Source organism: Ursus arctos, unplaced genomic scaffold (assembly GCF_023065955.2).
Source record: "Ursus arctos isolate Adak ecotype North America unplaced genomic scaffold, UrsArc2.0 scaffold_1, whole genome shotgun sequence".
NCBI classification, from domain to species: Eukaryota; Metazoa; Chordata; class Mammalia; order Carnivora; family Ursidae; genus Ursus; species Ursus arctos.
In genome coordinates, this window is record NW_026622763.1 from 42,658,710 (window position 1) to 42,673,316 (window position 14,607).

Consider the following 14,607-nt stretch of genomic DNA (forward strand, 5'->3'; position numbering starts at 1 on the left):
TTATTTTTGGTGGTTCTTTTTTTCTCTCTTTCTCTCTCTCTCAGGTGTAACATGCCACATAGCTTAGATTTTTTTCGAAGTTCACTTTTCCTTACTGCTTCCTAAATCCTCCCAGGTCACCAATATCCGGTATCTTCGCTTCTCCAGAGTTCTTCCACAGATTCTGTTGCTGACATGACTTGAAGTATCCATTACTCATCTGCTCTCCTGGAGTTGCTGGTGTACATCTGGGCTGCTCTTGCACTGTTCTCTGCAATGACCTCCCACTTCCGGATTTAGATTTTTGCTGCTAAAAGCACGTTTATTACACAGTAATATAATAGCTATGTAGACTAATGTATGCCCTACTAAGTAATTAATTAGAAAACAATGGTTTAATAGGAAGTACTATCAAACCTATAAATATTAACTACTAAATAATAGCTCATAACCACCTCAAAATATTTTCGGGTTAGGTGGGATATAAATTATAAATGAATGAATAAATAGTAGATTAAATCTATTTTGAATTGTGACTTTGATAAGTTAACACATTCAGAACCGATCCTCCCCCAAATAAAATTATATATGTGTTTAACAAACACAGGTAGGGGAACCTAAGGTGATCTTTGTGTGTTTGAATTTCGCAGGTTCACTGTAAGCTTCTTTTGAGTTTAAAGGTCCTCTTTTTAATTGGATTTCATCCTACTCAGTTTCTCCTACTCTATATCTCTCTGATGGAAGCAATCACTAGGAAAACACAGTGATTCTATCACTTACATATTAGTAAGATAGTTACTATCATGTTACTATTGTGCCTATATCAGATCAGGGCCATTAAAAATGATAGTCAAAATTTTCAGTTATCCTGAAGATATGCATTTTTCAAGGCAAACCAGAATTTGTTTCTCAAGAGAATAATGTTTGAGGCGATTCTTAGATTGCTAGTGAACATTTCTATCTAGAAAATAAATAAAAAATTATATATTTTTGCATAACCCAAATATATTCAGTATACAGGCAGGATATTGGAACATAATAGGCTTTTTTTTTAAGATTTTTTTTTTATTCAACAGAGATAGAGACAGCCAGCGAGAGAGGGAACACAAGCAGGGGGAGTGGGAGAGGAAGAAGCAGGCTCATAGCGGAGGAGCCTGATGTGGGGCTCGATCCCATAGCGCCGGGATCACACCCTGAGCCAAAGGCAGACGCTTAACTGCTGTGCCACCCAGGCGCCCCCATAATAGGCTTTTTTAACCTCCCCAGAGTCTTATTCATTTTAATTTGACATCTTTATTCCTTGGAGCACAAAGAGCTCTTAGTAGCCAACTGTTAAATCCACACATTATTATAAAATGTTCAAAGAATGAGAATGCCTGTTCATTAATACTCTCATTCCTAGTAAATTGAAAGCATTTTAGTCCTCAAATTTTAGGGAGCACTTCATAATTTAATGCTATTTTCCCCCCTCCCCCATCCCCAAATCCTCTTTGAAGTGTTTCAATGTGGTTTTTGGATACGTTTAGAATAAGTGAATTTATACCAATGAAGGGTATTATTGTCTTGTGAATGATAGATGTTGGGATATATTTAGACAAAAGTGGATCAAAATTGCATTTTTCTAGGTTGGTTATTATAAGGTCCCTTTCTTAATTTCCTAAAAATGAAAACAATTATGGAAGCAATCTGTCTTTACTAGGTATTACTGTCCTCCATAAGGCCATTTAGATGCCTGCTTGCAACAATACCTGGTGAGGACTATTTTGGCAGAGCAAGTAGGTAACTGGAGCTGTGGTTAAACACTACATCTTCTCTCCAGGGTAATGTTCACTATTGGAGAATACAAAAGCCAGTTTACCCTCCCAATCTTCACTTCCTGCTACCCTAAATGAAATGTGAACAATTGGAAAATGCTGCCAGTGACTGAGGGGAGCAGGCCTGAGTTTAGGAGGGGGAGATGGATATAGAAATGGCACAGAGATTAGAGTAATCCTGAAATCTCATTATCCGAATTTTGATCAAGAAACTGCTCTGAACCTTGTTTGAGAGAACCTGGGGTTTTTTGGTTGCTGGCACAATATTTGGTTAGGAATTGAAGTAACCTAGTGGTGCAAAGCCATCTCTGTAGATCATGATAATGGGTCTCATCTCTGCTGATGGAAAACGTATACTGTGACCTGGCAACAAAGTAAATGAGGGTTTTGATTTGTGTGGGTTTTTTTTATATTTGGATTTCACTCTTGTGTCTCTCCCCCCTGTCTTAGGATTTTTGGGGGACTTATTTTAGATATCAAAAGAAAAGCTCCATACTTCTGGAGTGACTTCAGAGATGCTTTCAGCCTGCAGTGCTTAGCATCTTTTCTGTTTCTCTACTGCGCGTGTATGTCTCCTGTCATCACGTTTGGAGGACTGCTGGGAGAAGCAACTGAAGGTCGTATAGTATGTATTATGCTTTTCCTGGATTTTTAAAGCTCGATCAGTGTTTAAGATTCATGGTTAGATAAGTGTTCATTTGCTTTTGAATTGCATCATGAGGACAGATTTGATGTGTGGTCTTACCGGTACACTTCATATGAGTTTTCTGGATGTCTAGTAGAACTGGTCATCTGGGAATGGAATATCTCAGAAGTTAATGCTTAGGTCTCACACAAGGTTCTGGTCTCATCCCTGACCCCCAATGTTTGGCTAGCTTTTTGCTCTGGTTCTCACTTCACCAGCAGTCCATTTCCTATTTATTCAGGCCATGCTTCTATCCTGACCCTTACTACAAATACAAGTAAGCCGTTAGTAGACAAAAGAAAAGTAAGATAAGGAATGTGGAGAGGACATATCCCCACTGAGAACCACTCATATTCTGCTGACTGCTTATCCCTTTTCTTATCCTTCTACCCCACATCCTGCCCAAGGTCGCTAGGCTTTTCGTAGCAAAGGAGAAAGAATATACTCATGTATTTTAAACATTTTCTCCCTAGTTATAATGGTTGCCTGTACAGCTTAGATAATGGACTTATTTGTATCTCTACACAGAGTGCAATCGAATCTCTCTTTGGAGCATCTATGACTGGGATAGCCTATTCTCTCTTTGGTGGACAGCCTCTTACCATATTAGGCAGTACAGGACCAGTTTTGGTGTTTGAAAAGATTTTGTTTAAATTTTGCAAGTAAGTGTTAAATACTTTTGGCCCTTAGCCCCTTTCTATTTCTCCACTGTATTTATACTTCTCCCAACATCACATTCGGGGTCTGCTGGGAGAGGTAGAAGTGGCTGATTCAATTCAGTTTGCCATTTTTGTCACTCTGTGGAAATCAAGGAAAAATAAAAGATTTGCGTAATGTGTTAAGTAAAATTGATAAAAAAATCATATTCTGTATTAAACACTGAGAAACTCCTTTTAGTTTTGTCCCCTTAGATGCTCCCTTTAGACAGTCTTGAATTTAGATACTCATGGGATGTGAAGCTTATTTACTTTCACTTCCTAAATTAGACTTATTTCCATCTATTTAAAATGGTAGCAAGCTGTTAAGTGACCTTATTCCCACTGTTCTTTTCCTCCTTCTAGAGAATATGGGCTGTCATACCTGTCTTTAAGAGCAAGTATTGGACTCTGGACTGCAACTCTGTGTATCATACTCGTGGCCACCGATGCAAGCTCCCTTGTCTGCTATATCACCCGGTTTACTGAAGAAGCTTTTGCTTCTCTTATTTGCATCATTTTCATTTATGAGGCCCTGGAGAAGTTGTTTGAACTCAGTGAAGCATATCCAATCAACATGCATAATGATTTGGAACTGCTGACACAATACTCGTAAGTAACGTTTCCCCTGTTGGCTGTGGGGCTTTTTTCTTTACAAAATTGCTATTGTTTTAAGAAATATGAGAAACTTACCCTGCAGATAAAGTGACTTAAATTGATTCATGATCTAAATCCCTGACCAGACTCTCAGAGTTGAACAGGATTTTAAAAATCCTCTCATCAGCTACTCATCTGATACTTGAGTTTTCATTATAAAAACAAAACAAAGCTCACTGAATTTAAATGTAATTTTGCTTTCGGAACTTACCACATTTATGATGGAGGTACTCAGGCTTTGCCTGTTGAAGGTGATATTACTGTTTAGGATTAAAGATGGGACTATACCTACTGCACTTTCTAGTTTTAGTACACCAGCAGTTTGAAAAATTTCTTTAATGCTGTGTTTGCAGAGTATATGTGGACATTACATTGAGCTTCTCTTTGATTTAATTTTAGGATTTTTTTATTGCATTTATATATACACATTTTTGTCCAGCAAATATTTGAAGCAATATGTTCTTCACAAGGCACTTAACCACCAATGTTCTTCTTATAAACTGCAGCTATTACTTCAAATCCTTTGAAAGTTTATTACCTTTATTTACTAGTGGAAGACACCGGAACTGTTGAAATTAGGCCAAAATTGTGTATTGTTAGAATTCTGTTAAGAATGATTTAAATATACAGTTTTGAAAATAGCATGATTTTTAGTACTTTAAATTTTTCCTGGTCATCAGAGATATCTTTAACAGTAAACCTCTGTTTCAGACAAGAAAAATCAGAGTGGAAATATAAAATAACTTTCCCCCAAAGCAACTAGTGAGGGTGTTGTGAACAGGACTCAGGAGTGGATGAAGGAAGTGTCAGGGACACTCAGGAAGCAGGCAAACCACAAGGGCAGTTTGATCAGAATGAGGGATAACCCTTTCATTTCTCTTTAGAGAGCAGTGTCACCTAATTTGGATATCCTTGCGGGATATATATTTATCTGCTTGGATTTTTCAAACTTATTACATGCCAAACACTATGCTAGAGGTGTAAAAATATTCTGCCCCCAGTGAGCTTCCAGTTTAATAGGGAATATACACAAACAGACAACACAGTGAAATAAGTGCTGTGTTAGGAGATTGGTACAGAACGCAATGGTACCACACCAGAAGAACACCCTACCCAGATTTTGGGTTCATAGAGGACTTCCTGCAGGAAGTGACATAGAAGACCAGAATATCAGTAAGAGTTAGGAAGGTGCTGAGGAATAGGGTGGGAGAGAGGTCCAGATGGAAGGAATGGCACAGGTCTGGATGTAAGAAATGCATTAATGCTTTGAAATATTGGCAAAAGTTTTAGAGATAGTGGTAAAACAAGAAATTGGATTCAGGTTTTAGGATTTTGATGCAATTTTCAGCACACTTATGAGTACAAATAAGCTATCCAAAAGAAACAACACAGAACAAGTAAAATAGGTAAAAGCAGAACTATTCCGTTTGAAGTGGTGGGAAGCACCACCTGTCTACCCTTCCGGTTGCTCTTGAACCCTCAGTGGCCACTTCTAACGTACTTCAGACTGAGGAATACCATTTAATATCTCTCCGGGTTTGAAAAGGAAAAAGATCAGAGAAGCAAAGACTGTGCCCTGGATAATGGTCATAGCTTGAATGTAGAAGAAAAAATAAGACAGAAGGGTCAGAAAAAGAAAAAAAACCTTGGATAATGTCAGGTTGTCGAAGGCAATGGATGAGGCTGTGCCAAGAGACCGTTAGAGAACGGAGGTGCAGAGATCAAACAGAATGAGAGAGAGAGATCATCATTTACTTTCGAAACAGTATTGTGTGGGGCGGGGAGGCAGAACTACAAGCCAGTTTGCAAAAGAGGAAGAAGGAAGTAGGCGGTAATGACATGGAGAAAGTATGCATAGGCCATTTTGGTGTCAAAGAAACTGAAAAACAGTGCCTGCTGGAGAGGGCAGTGAGATCCCGAGAATGGTAATTTGTGACAGAAAAGAGCTATGTGTGTTTGGAAATGAGGACGTAGAGGCAGAGGGAAGAGAGAGACCAGAGATGATAGTGAGAGAGTAGATAAATGTGGGATTGCCACCTCCCCAAAAGTGATGAGATCAAGACAAATTGTGGGGTTCAGTAAGACAAATGCTCAGAGGATAATTGGAGAGCAAAAATAGCTTTGTTTGTTCATGATTCCCGCTTTTCAGGGCAATCAGGAGGCGAGTTGCTTGGGTCCTGACTCTCTCAATGTTTCTGTCTTCTCTTTTCTAAAAACAGATCCCCACAAGTTTAATTTCAAGTTATGCTTTATCACAGTGTACGCATCCAAAACCTAATCATTTGAAGGCTGAGCAGGAATGTGTGCTAATCACTGCGCTCCATTGCCCAAGTGCTCTTCTCAACCACAATTAGGAAAGACTGGTTCATCCTGTGCTGAGATTTTAGTATTGTTTGGTGCTGAAATGGGTGTAGGAGAGTCAGGGAGGTTGACAGTCTCCCTGGAAAATGTGTGATCAGATATCTTTACCGGACCATCCCCACTTTGATTTTCACACTGGGATTCCCAGGTTCCCAATACCACTCATATATCGTGCTCATGAATCTGATCAGTAGTGCCGTTACCTGGTCTTTGGAGAAGCAAAGCCAATATTTTGCTATGCTTCTAACACATATATTTATCAATGTACTTTTAGTCATGTGCTTTTGAAAAAGTAAGTAAAAATATTGCTAACGATAACAACTAATGCATTGTATAATCTCATACGCATGCTTGAAAGTATTAATCTGTTTCATGGATTCCATAGGATACTTTTGGTGGTTTTCTTGTTCTTGCCACTGTGACCTTTTCACACTAATCAGTTTGTAAGTGCCATTATACTCATGCTCACCTAAAATTTTCTACTGATATTGCTGGCCTCATGCTTTCACAGTTTTTATGAGAAAAATTCTTAGAAAATGTCATAGCTAGGATGCAGTATATCTGAGATTGCAATCTTTGCAAAATTAATATGCCCATGCTTTCACATATCTTGTTTAGGTGTAAGATATTGAAAAAGGCATCGTATTTAGGATCTGTGTTCAGATATTCTTTATGTTTGAGCCTCCTATATTCAGATTTTCTTAGGTTCCTAGTTTTACCAACCAAATAACAAAATGTCTTTGATTTTTTTAAAAAGACTTTCCTAGTTTCTCTGGCATCCTAACCTTATAATGTGGTAATATGTAGACCTTATATTTGAAGCTATAAGCTTTCTTTTCATTGTGCCAAGAGCAAGTGTCAAGATAATCAATTTAGTTTCAAGAATATATACATTACACCAGATGATCAAGCTGAATATGTCAAGTTAGCAATAAGTAATGAGTTTGTGGGAATAACTTTTTCTAGGTTGCTTTGATTTTAAGAAATGACAAAAATAGAATAAAACATTCTGCTTATGTAAGACGGAATGTTCCTTCAATATATAGTAATAATCTAAAACTCTCAAAGATGGCTAGCTAAGGAAAGATTGGGGTGGTGTTAATTCTTTGGATCAAAGCGAAGCACAGGGTCTATTACTCTAGTTTCCAATCTACTAGCAGACTAGAGTTAAATAATAGCCAACAATTACAAAGCCATTAGGAGGAGTGATTTTACTACTGGCTTATAGAAAGATTTTTTGTTTGTTTGGTTGGTTTTGTTTTTCCCCCCTATTTCTTTGTTGTTTTTTTCAACTCCCAGCCCTCCACATAACCCAGGAGTATTATGGATAAATGTTATTTATTGACTGACATTATAGTCATAGAAGAATATTATTTTTCTTACTCCTCCACTAGATTTGAGCCTCCTTTAAGGTAGAAAACATGTAATAATTTTGTCCCTCCAGTCCCAGAATAATACCATAACTATAGTAAGTCATACATATTGATTAACGGAACGTGTTGTAATATAATTGACATCACTTGGCCAATCTTGTTTGGCAAGTAAAGACAATTGTGCACTTTTACAGTAACTTTAACATGACTCTTAAAGATTTCAACCAGAAGTTTTGAATAAACTTGAGATGCTATGAAAATCTTAATGTGGGATGAAGGTGTACAAACCCGGCTCTATAAAACTAGTCCTGACTGAAGATTTAGACAGGGTGCCAATATGGTGGATGAGTCATCTGGAAAAACGAGAGGCAGGATTACAACCCGTAGCAGAGACTGAAAAGTTTCTCAGAGATATAGGGAGAAAGAAGATGAAAAGGAAGTTCTCATAGCTCATGGACTTTATAATATTCACTAGTCAAAAAATAAAGGATAAAACTCAGCTTTAGAGAAACCCCTGTGTTTCAACTTTTTAAAATCAGATTTTTACTGCATATACACTCAACAAACTTATCCAGATTTCTTGCAACATTAGTTTATAATTATACTTTTGTGCACTTATTTGTGTAATGTATGCGTAACTCCACCAGGTTAATCTCTGTAATGCTAGGTCCATGACTAGTAGGCACACATCTGAACCCGCTGTCCTAGCAAAGTGCTTTTGCATGTGGCATAAAATGAGCATGTTCATATTTTTACATTTCTGGAAATGCCCCTTAGCAGTGATACACACATTTAACATAGAGATTTTTCTCCTTTAAAAAGCTGATAGATTATCTGACATCTTGGAATCAAATAAGTATAGTTATAGGCACTCAATAAATGACTATTCAATAAAGAAACTTCTGGCAACCCATCTCATTCTTGATTTTTAATCTAAACACTTGCTATCATTGTTTTCCCTTCTCACTTTGAGCTAAATTCTTATTTTAATGATAAAGTATTATCTTCAGTAGCAATAGCATCCAATGTAAGTTTATCATTTGCCTGTTTTATCCTTATTGTTTCTAATGGATTATGAGCCTTTTGTGTACTAGATTAATGTTTCTTCATCTTTCTGCCTCTAGAGGCCAAGAGGGTTGGTGAGTAGGAGTAGGCCTTTCTTTTCTTTTCTTTTCTTTTCTTTTCTTTTTTTTTAAGATTTTTATTTATTTATTTGACAGAGAGAGAGACAGCCAGTGAGAGAGGGAACTCAAGCAGAGGGAGTGGGAGAGGAAGAAGCAGGCTCCCAGCGGAGCAGGGAGCCCGATGCAGGGCTCGATCCCAGGACCCTGGGATCACGCCCGGAGCTGAAGGCAGACGCTTAACAACTGAGCCACCCAGGTGCCCCGGAGTAGGTCTTTCTTAACTGTCTGGCAACAATGTTACTTCTCAGATGCACCTTTAGCTACTATTTCCCTTCTCTATAACTGTAGATTTGCAGACGTTAAATAGAATTATCTTTCATGCTTTCTTGTCAAATAGCTGTGAAAGGACAGAAATTTACATGAACATCCAATATTAGAGGGAGAGTGATAAGCAAAAACTGTTGGTTTCTTCTCTTAAGATACATCAAATGGCCTCCAGTCATGTGGCTGTGTATCAAAATACACAGCATTTCACTTAGTTGAGATGTGATGAACATTCTCAGAGAGTTTACAGCCTTTGAAGTACTGACCTCATTTCACTTCCTGAATTGACCTAGATTTAAGGCTACAATCTGAAATATTTAAAATGGAATATAATGATGTTTCAATTTATATTAAAATATCTCAGCACAGCCTCTAACCGGGCTACCAAAGTAAAAAAGAGATCGTACACAGATTGCTAATATCAGAAATGAGAGAGGAGACATCACTAAAGATACCATGGGCACTAAAAAGAAAATAAAAGTGATACTATGAACTCACAAATTTGATAACCTAGATAAAACGGACTAATTCCTTGAAAGAGACAGTCTTCCAAAACTCACACAGGAAATAGATACTCTGAATAGGCCTATATCTATTAAAGAAATCAAATCAATAATTAATAATCTTCCAAAAAAAGAAAGCACCGGGCCCAGATGAATTCACTGTTGAATTCTGCCAAACACTTAAGGAAAAAATTATACCAATTCTCTACAATCTCTTTCAGAGGATAGAAGCAGAGAGGATACTCCCTAACTCATTTTATAAGGCTAGCGTTAGCTTAATACCAAAACCAAAGAAAGATATAAGAAAAGGAAACTACAGACCAATATCTGTCATAACCAAATATATAAAAATCCTCAATAAAACATTAGCAACTCAACTTCAACAATGTTAAAAAAAATTATACACCACAATCGAGTGGGACTTATTTCAAGTATGCAAGACTGGTTCAGCATTCAAAAATCAATTAATACAAGGCATTCATTCCATCAACAGACTAAAGTTGATAAATTCCATGATCATATCAATAAAAGCAGTAAAAGCATGTGACAAAATCCAACACCCATTCATGATAAAACTTTTGGTAAATTAGAAATAGAGGGGAACTATCTCAACATGATAAAGAATACAGAAAAACCTACAGCTAACATCACACTGAATGTTCAAAAACTAGAAATTTGCCCACTGAGATCAGGAACAAGTCAAGGATATGCCCTCCCACCACTCCTTTTCAACATCATACTGGAAGTTCTAGCAAATGTCATAAGACAAGAAAAGCAAATAAAAGGTATACAGATTGAAAAAGAAAAATAAAACTGTCTTTGTTTATAAATGACATGATTGTTTTTGTAGAAAATCTGGAAGAATTGACAAAACATTTCTGGAACTAACAAGTAATTATACCAAGGCTTCAGGATACAAGGTTGATATACAAACATCAATCACTTTCCTATATACCAGCAATGAACAAGTGGAATTTGAAATTAAACACACAATACCATTTATATTAGCACACCAAAAAAAATACTTAAGTATAAATCTAACACAATATGCACAAGATCTATATGAGGAAAATGACAAAGCTCTAGTGAAACAAATTAAAAAACCTAAATAAATGGAGAGATAGTACATGATCATTGATAGGAGGACTCAGTATTATCAAGATGTCAGTCCTTCCTAATTTGATTTATAGATGAAACACATCCCAAGTAAATCCTAGAAAGTTGTTTTATGGATATCAACAAACTGATTCTAGAGTTTGTATGGAGAGGCAAAAGACCCAGAATAGCCAACACAATAATGAAGGAGAACAAAGTTGGAGGACTGAAACTACCCGACTTCAACACTTACTGTGAAGCTACAGTAATCCAGTGAGGTATTGGCAAAAGAATGGACAAATAGATCAGTGGAACAGAATAGAGAGCCCAGAAATATATCCCCATAGATATAGTCAACTAATCTTTGACAAAGAAGCAAAAGCAATACAATGGAGCAAAGATAGTCTTTTCAACAAATGGTGCTGAAACAACTGGGCATCCACATGCAAAAACATGAATCTAGACACAGACTTTATGCCCTTCATAAAAATTACCTGAAAATGGATCATATTCTTAAATGTAAAATGCAAAACTATAAAAGCCCCAGAAAATAACATAAGAGAAACTCCAGACAACCTTGGGTTTAGTTTTAGTTTACTTTTTAGATACAACATCAAAGGTACGATTCATGAAAGAAAAAATTAAAGCTGAACCTCATTAAAATTAAAATTTTCTGTTCTGTGAAAGATAAGAGAAGGAAAAGACAAGCCACAGACTGGGAGAATACATTTGCAAAAGACATATCTAATAAAGAACTGTTACCTAAAACATACAAAGAACATCTAAAACGCAACGCTAATAAGCCAGGATTTTTAGGGCAGTAAGACTACTCTGTATGATACTATAATGGTGGATACATGTCATTATAAATATGTCCAGTCCCATAGAATGTCCAACACCAAGAGTGAATCCTAAGGTGAACTTTGACTGATAATGATGTGTTAATGTGGTTAATTGTTTACAACAAATGTTCCACTCTGGTGGAGAATGTTGATAGTGGGGGAAGTGATATATGCGTCCAGGTGGGGGGTATATGGGAAAATCTCTGTATCTCCTGCTTAATATCCTTGTGAGCCTAAAACTACTCTAAAAAATAAAGTCTATTTAAAAAATGAAAGGTAATTAAGATATATTATATTGGAATCTAGCAAGTGAATCATGAGCCTCATCTCCTAGAGATGGCACTTGGGGCTTGATTCCTAACTGATTCAGTGTCCAGCCATTTTTGGTACCTGATGACAGGCTAAAATAGGACCAGAATCCTGCTTATGGAATATTTCACCTGCTGGGCACATTGCCATGAATGCTTCGGGAGATGACTATAATGCCAGTGTTGGCACTTTGTATATGATCTGATAATTTTACTCGAGGTATCTGCCATTCCTATTGGGAAATTTTGAGGAAATTATTCTTGTTCGTGTAAAACGTTGCTACATTATTTATTCATTCATCTCCACTTTGCTGGATATTTGAAGTGTCACTACTACATACTTTATAGTATTAGTCACACTGAATAAATGCTTAGAGACATTGCTAATAACTTGTTTTGGAGGAAGAAACACTTCCCTTTAACTATTGAAATTAATATGTTAATTGCTCTGAATACTATTCCTACTAGATATTTTATAAAACCAACCAAATTCAGTTAGCTCAGTATATTTTTTTATACGTGAAATTCTTGATAATATAAGGTGTTCTGCTTATATACTTTACATTTATTTTTTTTAACAAACAGGAAAATATCAACTCTGGAAAGGGAGACATTTACTTTGTAAAAACATTCTATGGTTATAGTTCTCAGTTTCTATATGCCACCCAAAAAGCTATTTTTATAAACAATCTCTCTCCAAGACTGTTTAAATATTATGTGAAGGGTAATGAAATATGTCGTGTAAGTTAACTTTCATTGCTCGTCTCTGTGAACTTGTGTCCAGGCCAGTTGTGCTACTTCCACTCACTCCACCGTGCTGCTCATCTCTTCAATACGTAGGTACCTGGTGTCTTCTTGGTCTATTAGAACTTGCTCTAAAGATAATTTGTAGGAGTCTGATTTTATTTCTTCCATTTTTTAAAAAAAATTGGTATCTGAGAGAATGAAGCATCCACAGTAGAATTTTTTAAATTATGAAATCAAATTTTTAGAGGATGAAAGAGATGGTTCTCCTCACTCTGAAATCATATCGCTGGGTGTTATGGGATGAATTGTGTTCCCCCAAAGTTTGTATGTAGAAGCCCTAACCCCCGGAGCTCCAAATGCGGCTACATTTGAAGACAGGGCTTTTAGAAAGGTGATTCAGGGTGGGTCCTAATGAAAACTGACTGATGTGCTTATAAGAAGAGAACATTTGGACACACAGAGACACTGGGAGGCACATACATGGTGAAAAGATCATCTGAAGACACAGCAAGAGGGCAACCATCTGCAAGTCAAAGAGAGAAACCTCAGAGGAAACTAATTGTGCTGGCACTTTGATTGTGGGCTTCCAGCCTCCAGAACTTTGAGAGAGTAACTTTCTGATACTCAAGCCACCCAGGCTGTGGTATTTTGGCAGCCCTAGCAGACTAATGTACGGGGAAGATGCTTGCAGGCTAGGCCTATTTGTGTTTGCAGTTTTAAGAGCAAATTCTGTCAGGTCTCTCCCCCTATTTGGCAATTCCATCCTTTTAGCTGTTTAGACTTAAAAAAAAAACCACCTGGGTTTATTCTTGATTCTCTTTCTCACACACCTAGATTTCTCAGCAAATCAAATGGCTTTATACAGAATATGAACCCTTTTTAACTACCACCTCTACCTCCATAATCCCTGTCTAAATTATTAGTTGGTCTTCCAACTGGTGTTCCTGATTTTACACCTCTTTCATAGACTCTTCTCTATGAAGTGGCTGGAACTGTTCTCTTAAAACTCAAGTCACATCATGTCACTCTGCTTCTCAAAGGCCACTGATAGCTTCCTATTATCTTCAAGATATCATATGGTCTGCTCTCCTCTCTTATCTCCTACTTCCTCACCCCTCTGTTCCAGCCACACTGATCTGCTTGCCCTTCCGTAAACACACTTGGCATGTTTCTGCCTTTAAGTTTTCACATTTGCTATTCTTTTTGCCTGAATGCCCTTCTCCAGATATCTATGTGGCTTGTTCCTTTACTTCCTTCAAAATTAGCTGCTTGAGGACTTTCTATCTAAAATTTCAACTCCCTTCTCTCTCCCCTTCCAAAATAGGATATAATTTACTTATATTTTTTAAAAGTAAGATTTACCAAGGCATCATTTTTACACACAATAAAATATACCCTTTTAAGCATATCCTTAAGTGAGTCTTGACAAATGAATAACAGCATAATTGAAATATTATGGAGCATTTCCCAAGATGTTTCCTTATGCCCCTTCGAAGTCAATCTCTCACCCCAACCCACAACCCCTGACAATTATTAATATAATTTTTGTCTCAGAAGTTTTGCCTTTTTTAGAATTTCACATAAATAGAATTATAGAGTATGGAAGCTTTTGTGTCTGCTTTTTTCCCACTTATTACTATGCTGTTGAGATTTACTCATATTGTTGCATGCATCAGTTTATTACTTTTTATTATTGGGTAATATTCCACTGTAGAAATCTACCACAAATTGTCTAATACCTAGAAACATGATTGCTGGGTTAAAAAGTGTCTATTTTAACTTTATAAGAAACTGCCAATGTGGTTGTACCATTTTGCATCCTTACCACCAATGTATGAGAGTTTCCATTGATCTGCATCCTCCCCAGCATGTAGTTTTGTGCTTATGTGTAGTGGAACCTTTACTAATCAATTAAATTTGTTATCTGTTCCCCTTCTAGAGTGAACAGTTCATAAAGGGAGGGAATTTAGTCTGTTTTGGTCACTGCTTTTCCAGTGTCTGAATCAGTTCCTGGCACAAAATAGGTATTCAATGAATATTTGTTGCATAAATGAATTAAGTGTTGAATGAATATTACCTCTGTTTAGGGCTAAAAAAAAC

General features: G+C 36.8%; 1 protein-coding gene across 1 annotated transcript in view; it reads left to right on the forward strand.

Moving 5' to 3' along the window:
• The window catches only part of SLC4A10 (solute carrier family 4 member 10), a 287,806-nt gene that overhangs the window by 208,944 nt on the left and 64,255 nt on the right, over positions 1 to 14,607 (forward strand). Inside the window, exons 12-14 of the mRNA XM_057318172.1 lie at positions 2,244 to 2,418; positions 3,007 to 3,140; positions 3,540 to 3,785. Coding sequence (XP_057174155.1) covers positions 2,244 to 2,418; positions 3,007 to 3,140; positions 3,540 to 3,785 — 555 coding nt within the window. The remainder of the gene's footprint in view (positions 1 to 2,243; positions 2,419 to 3,006; positions 3,141 to 3,539; positions 3,786 to 14,607) is intronic.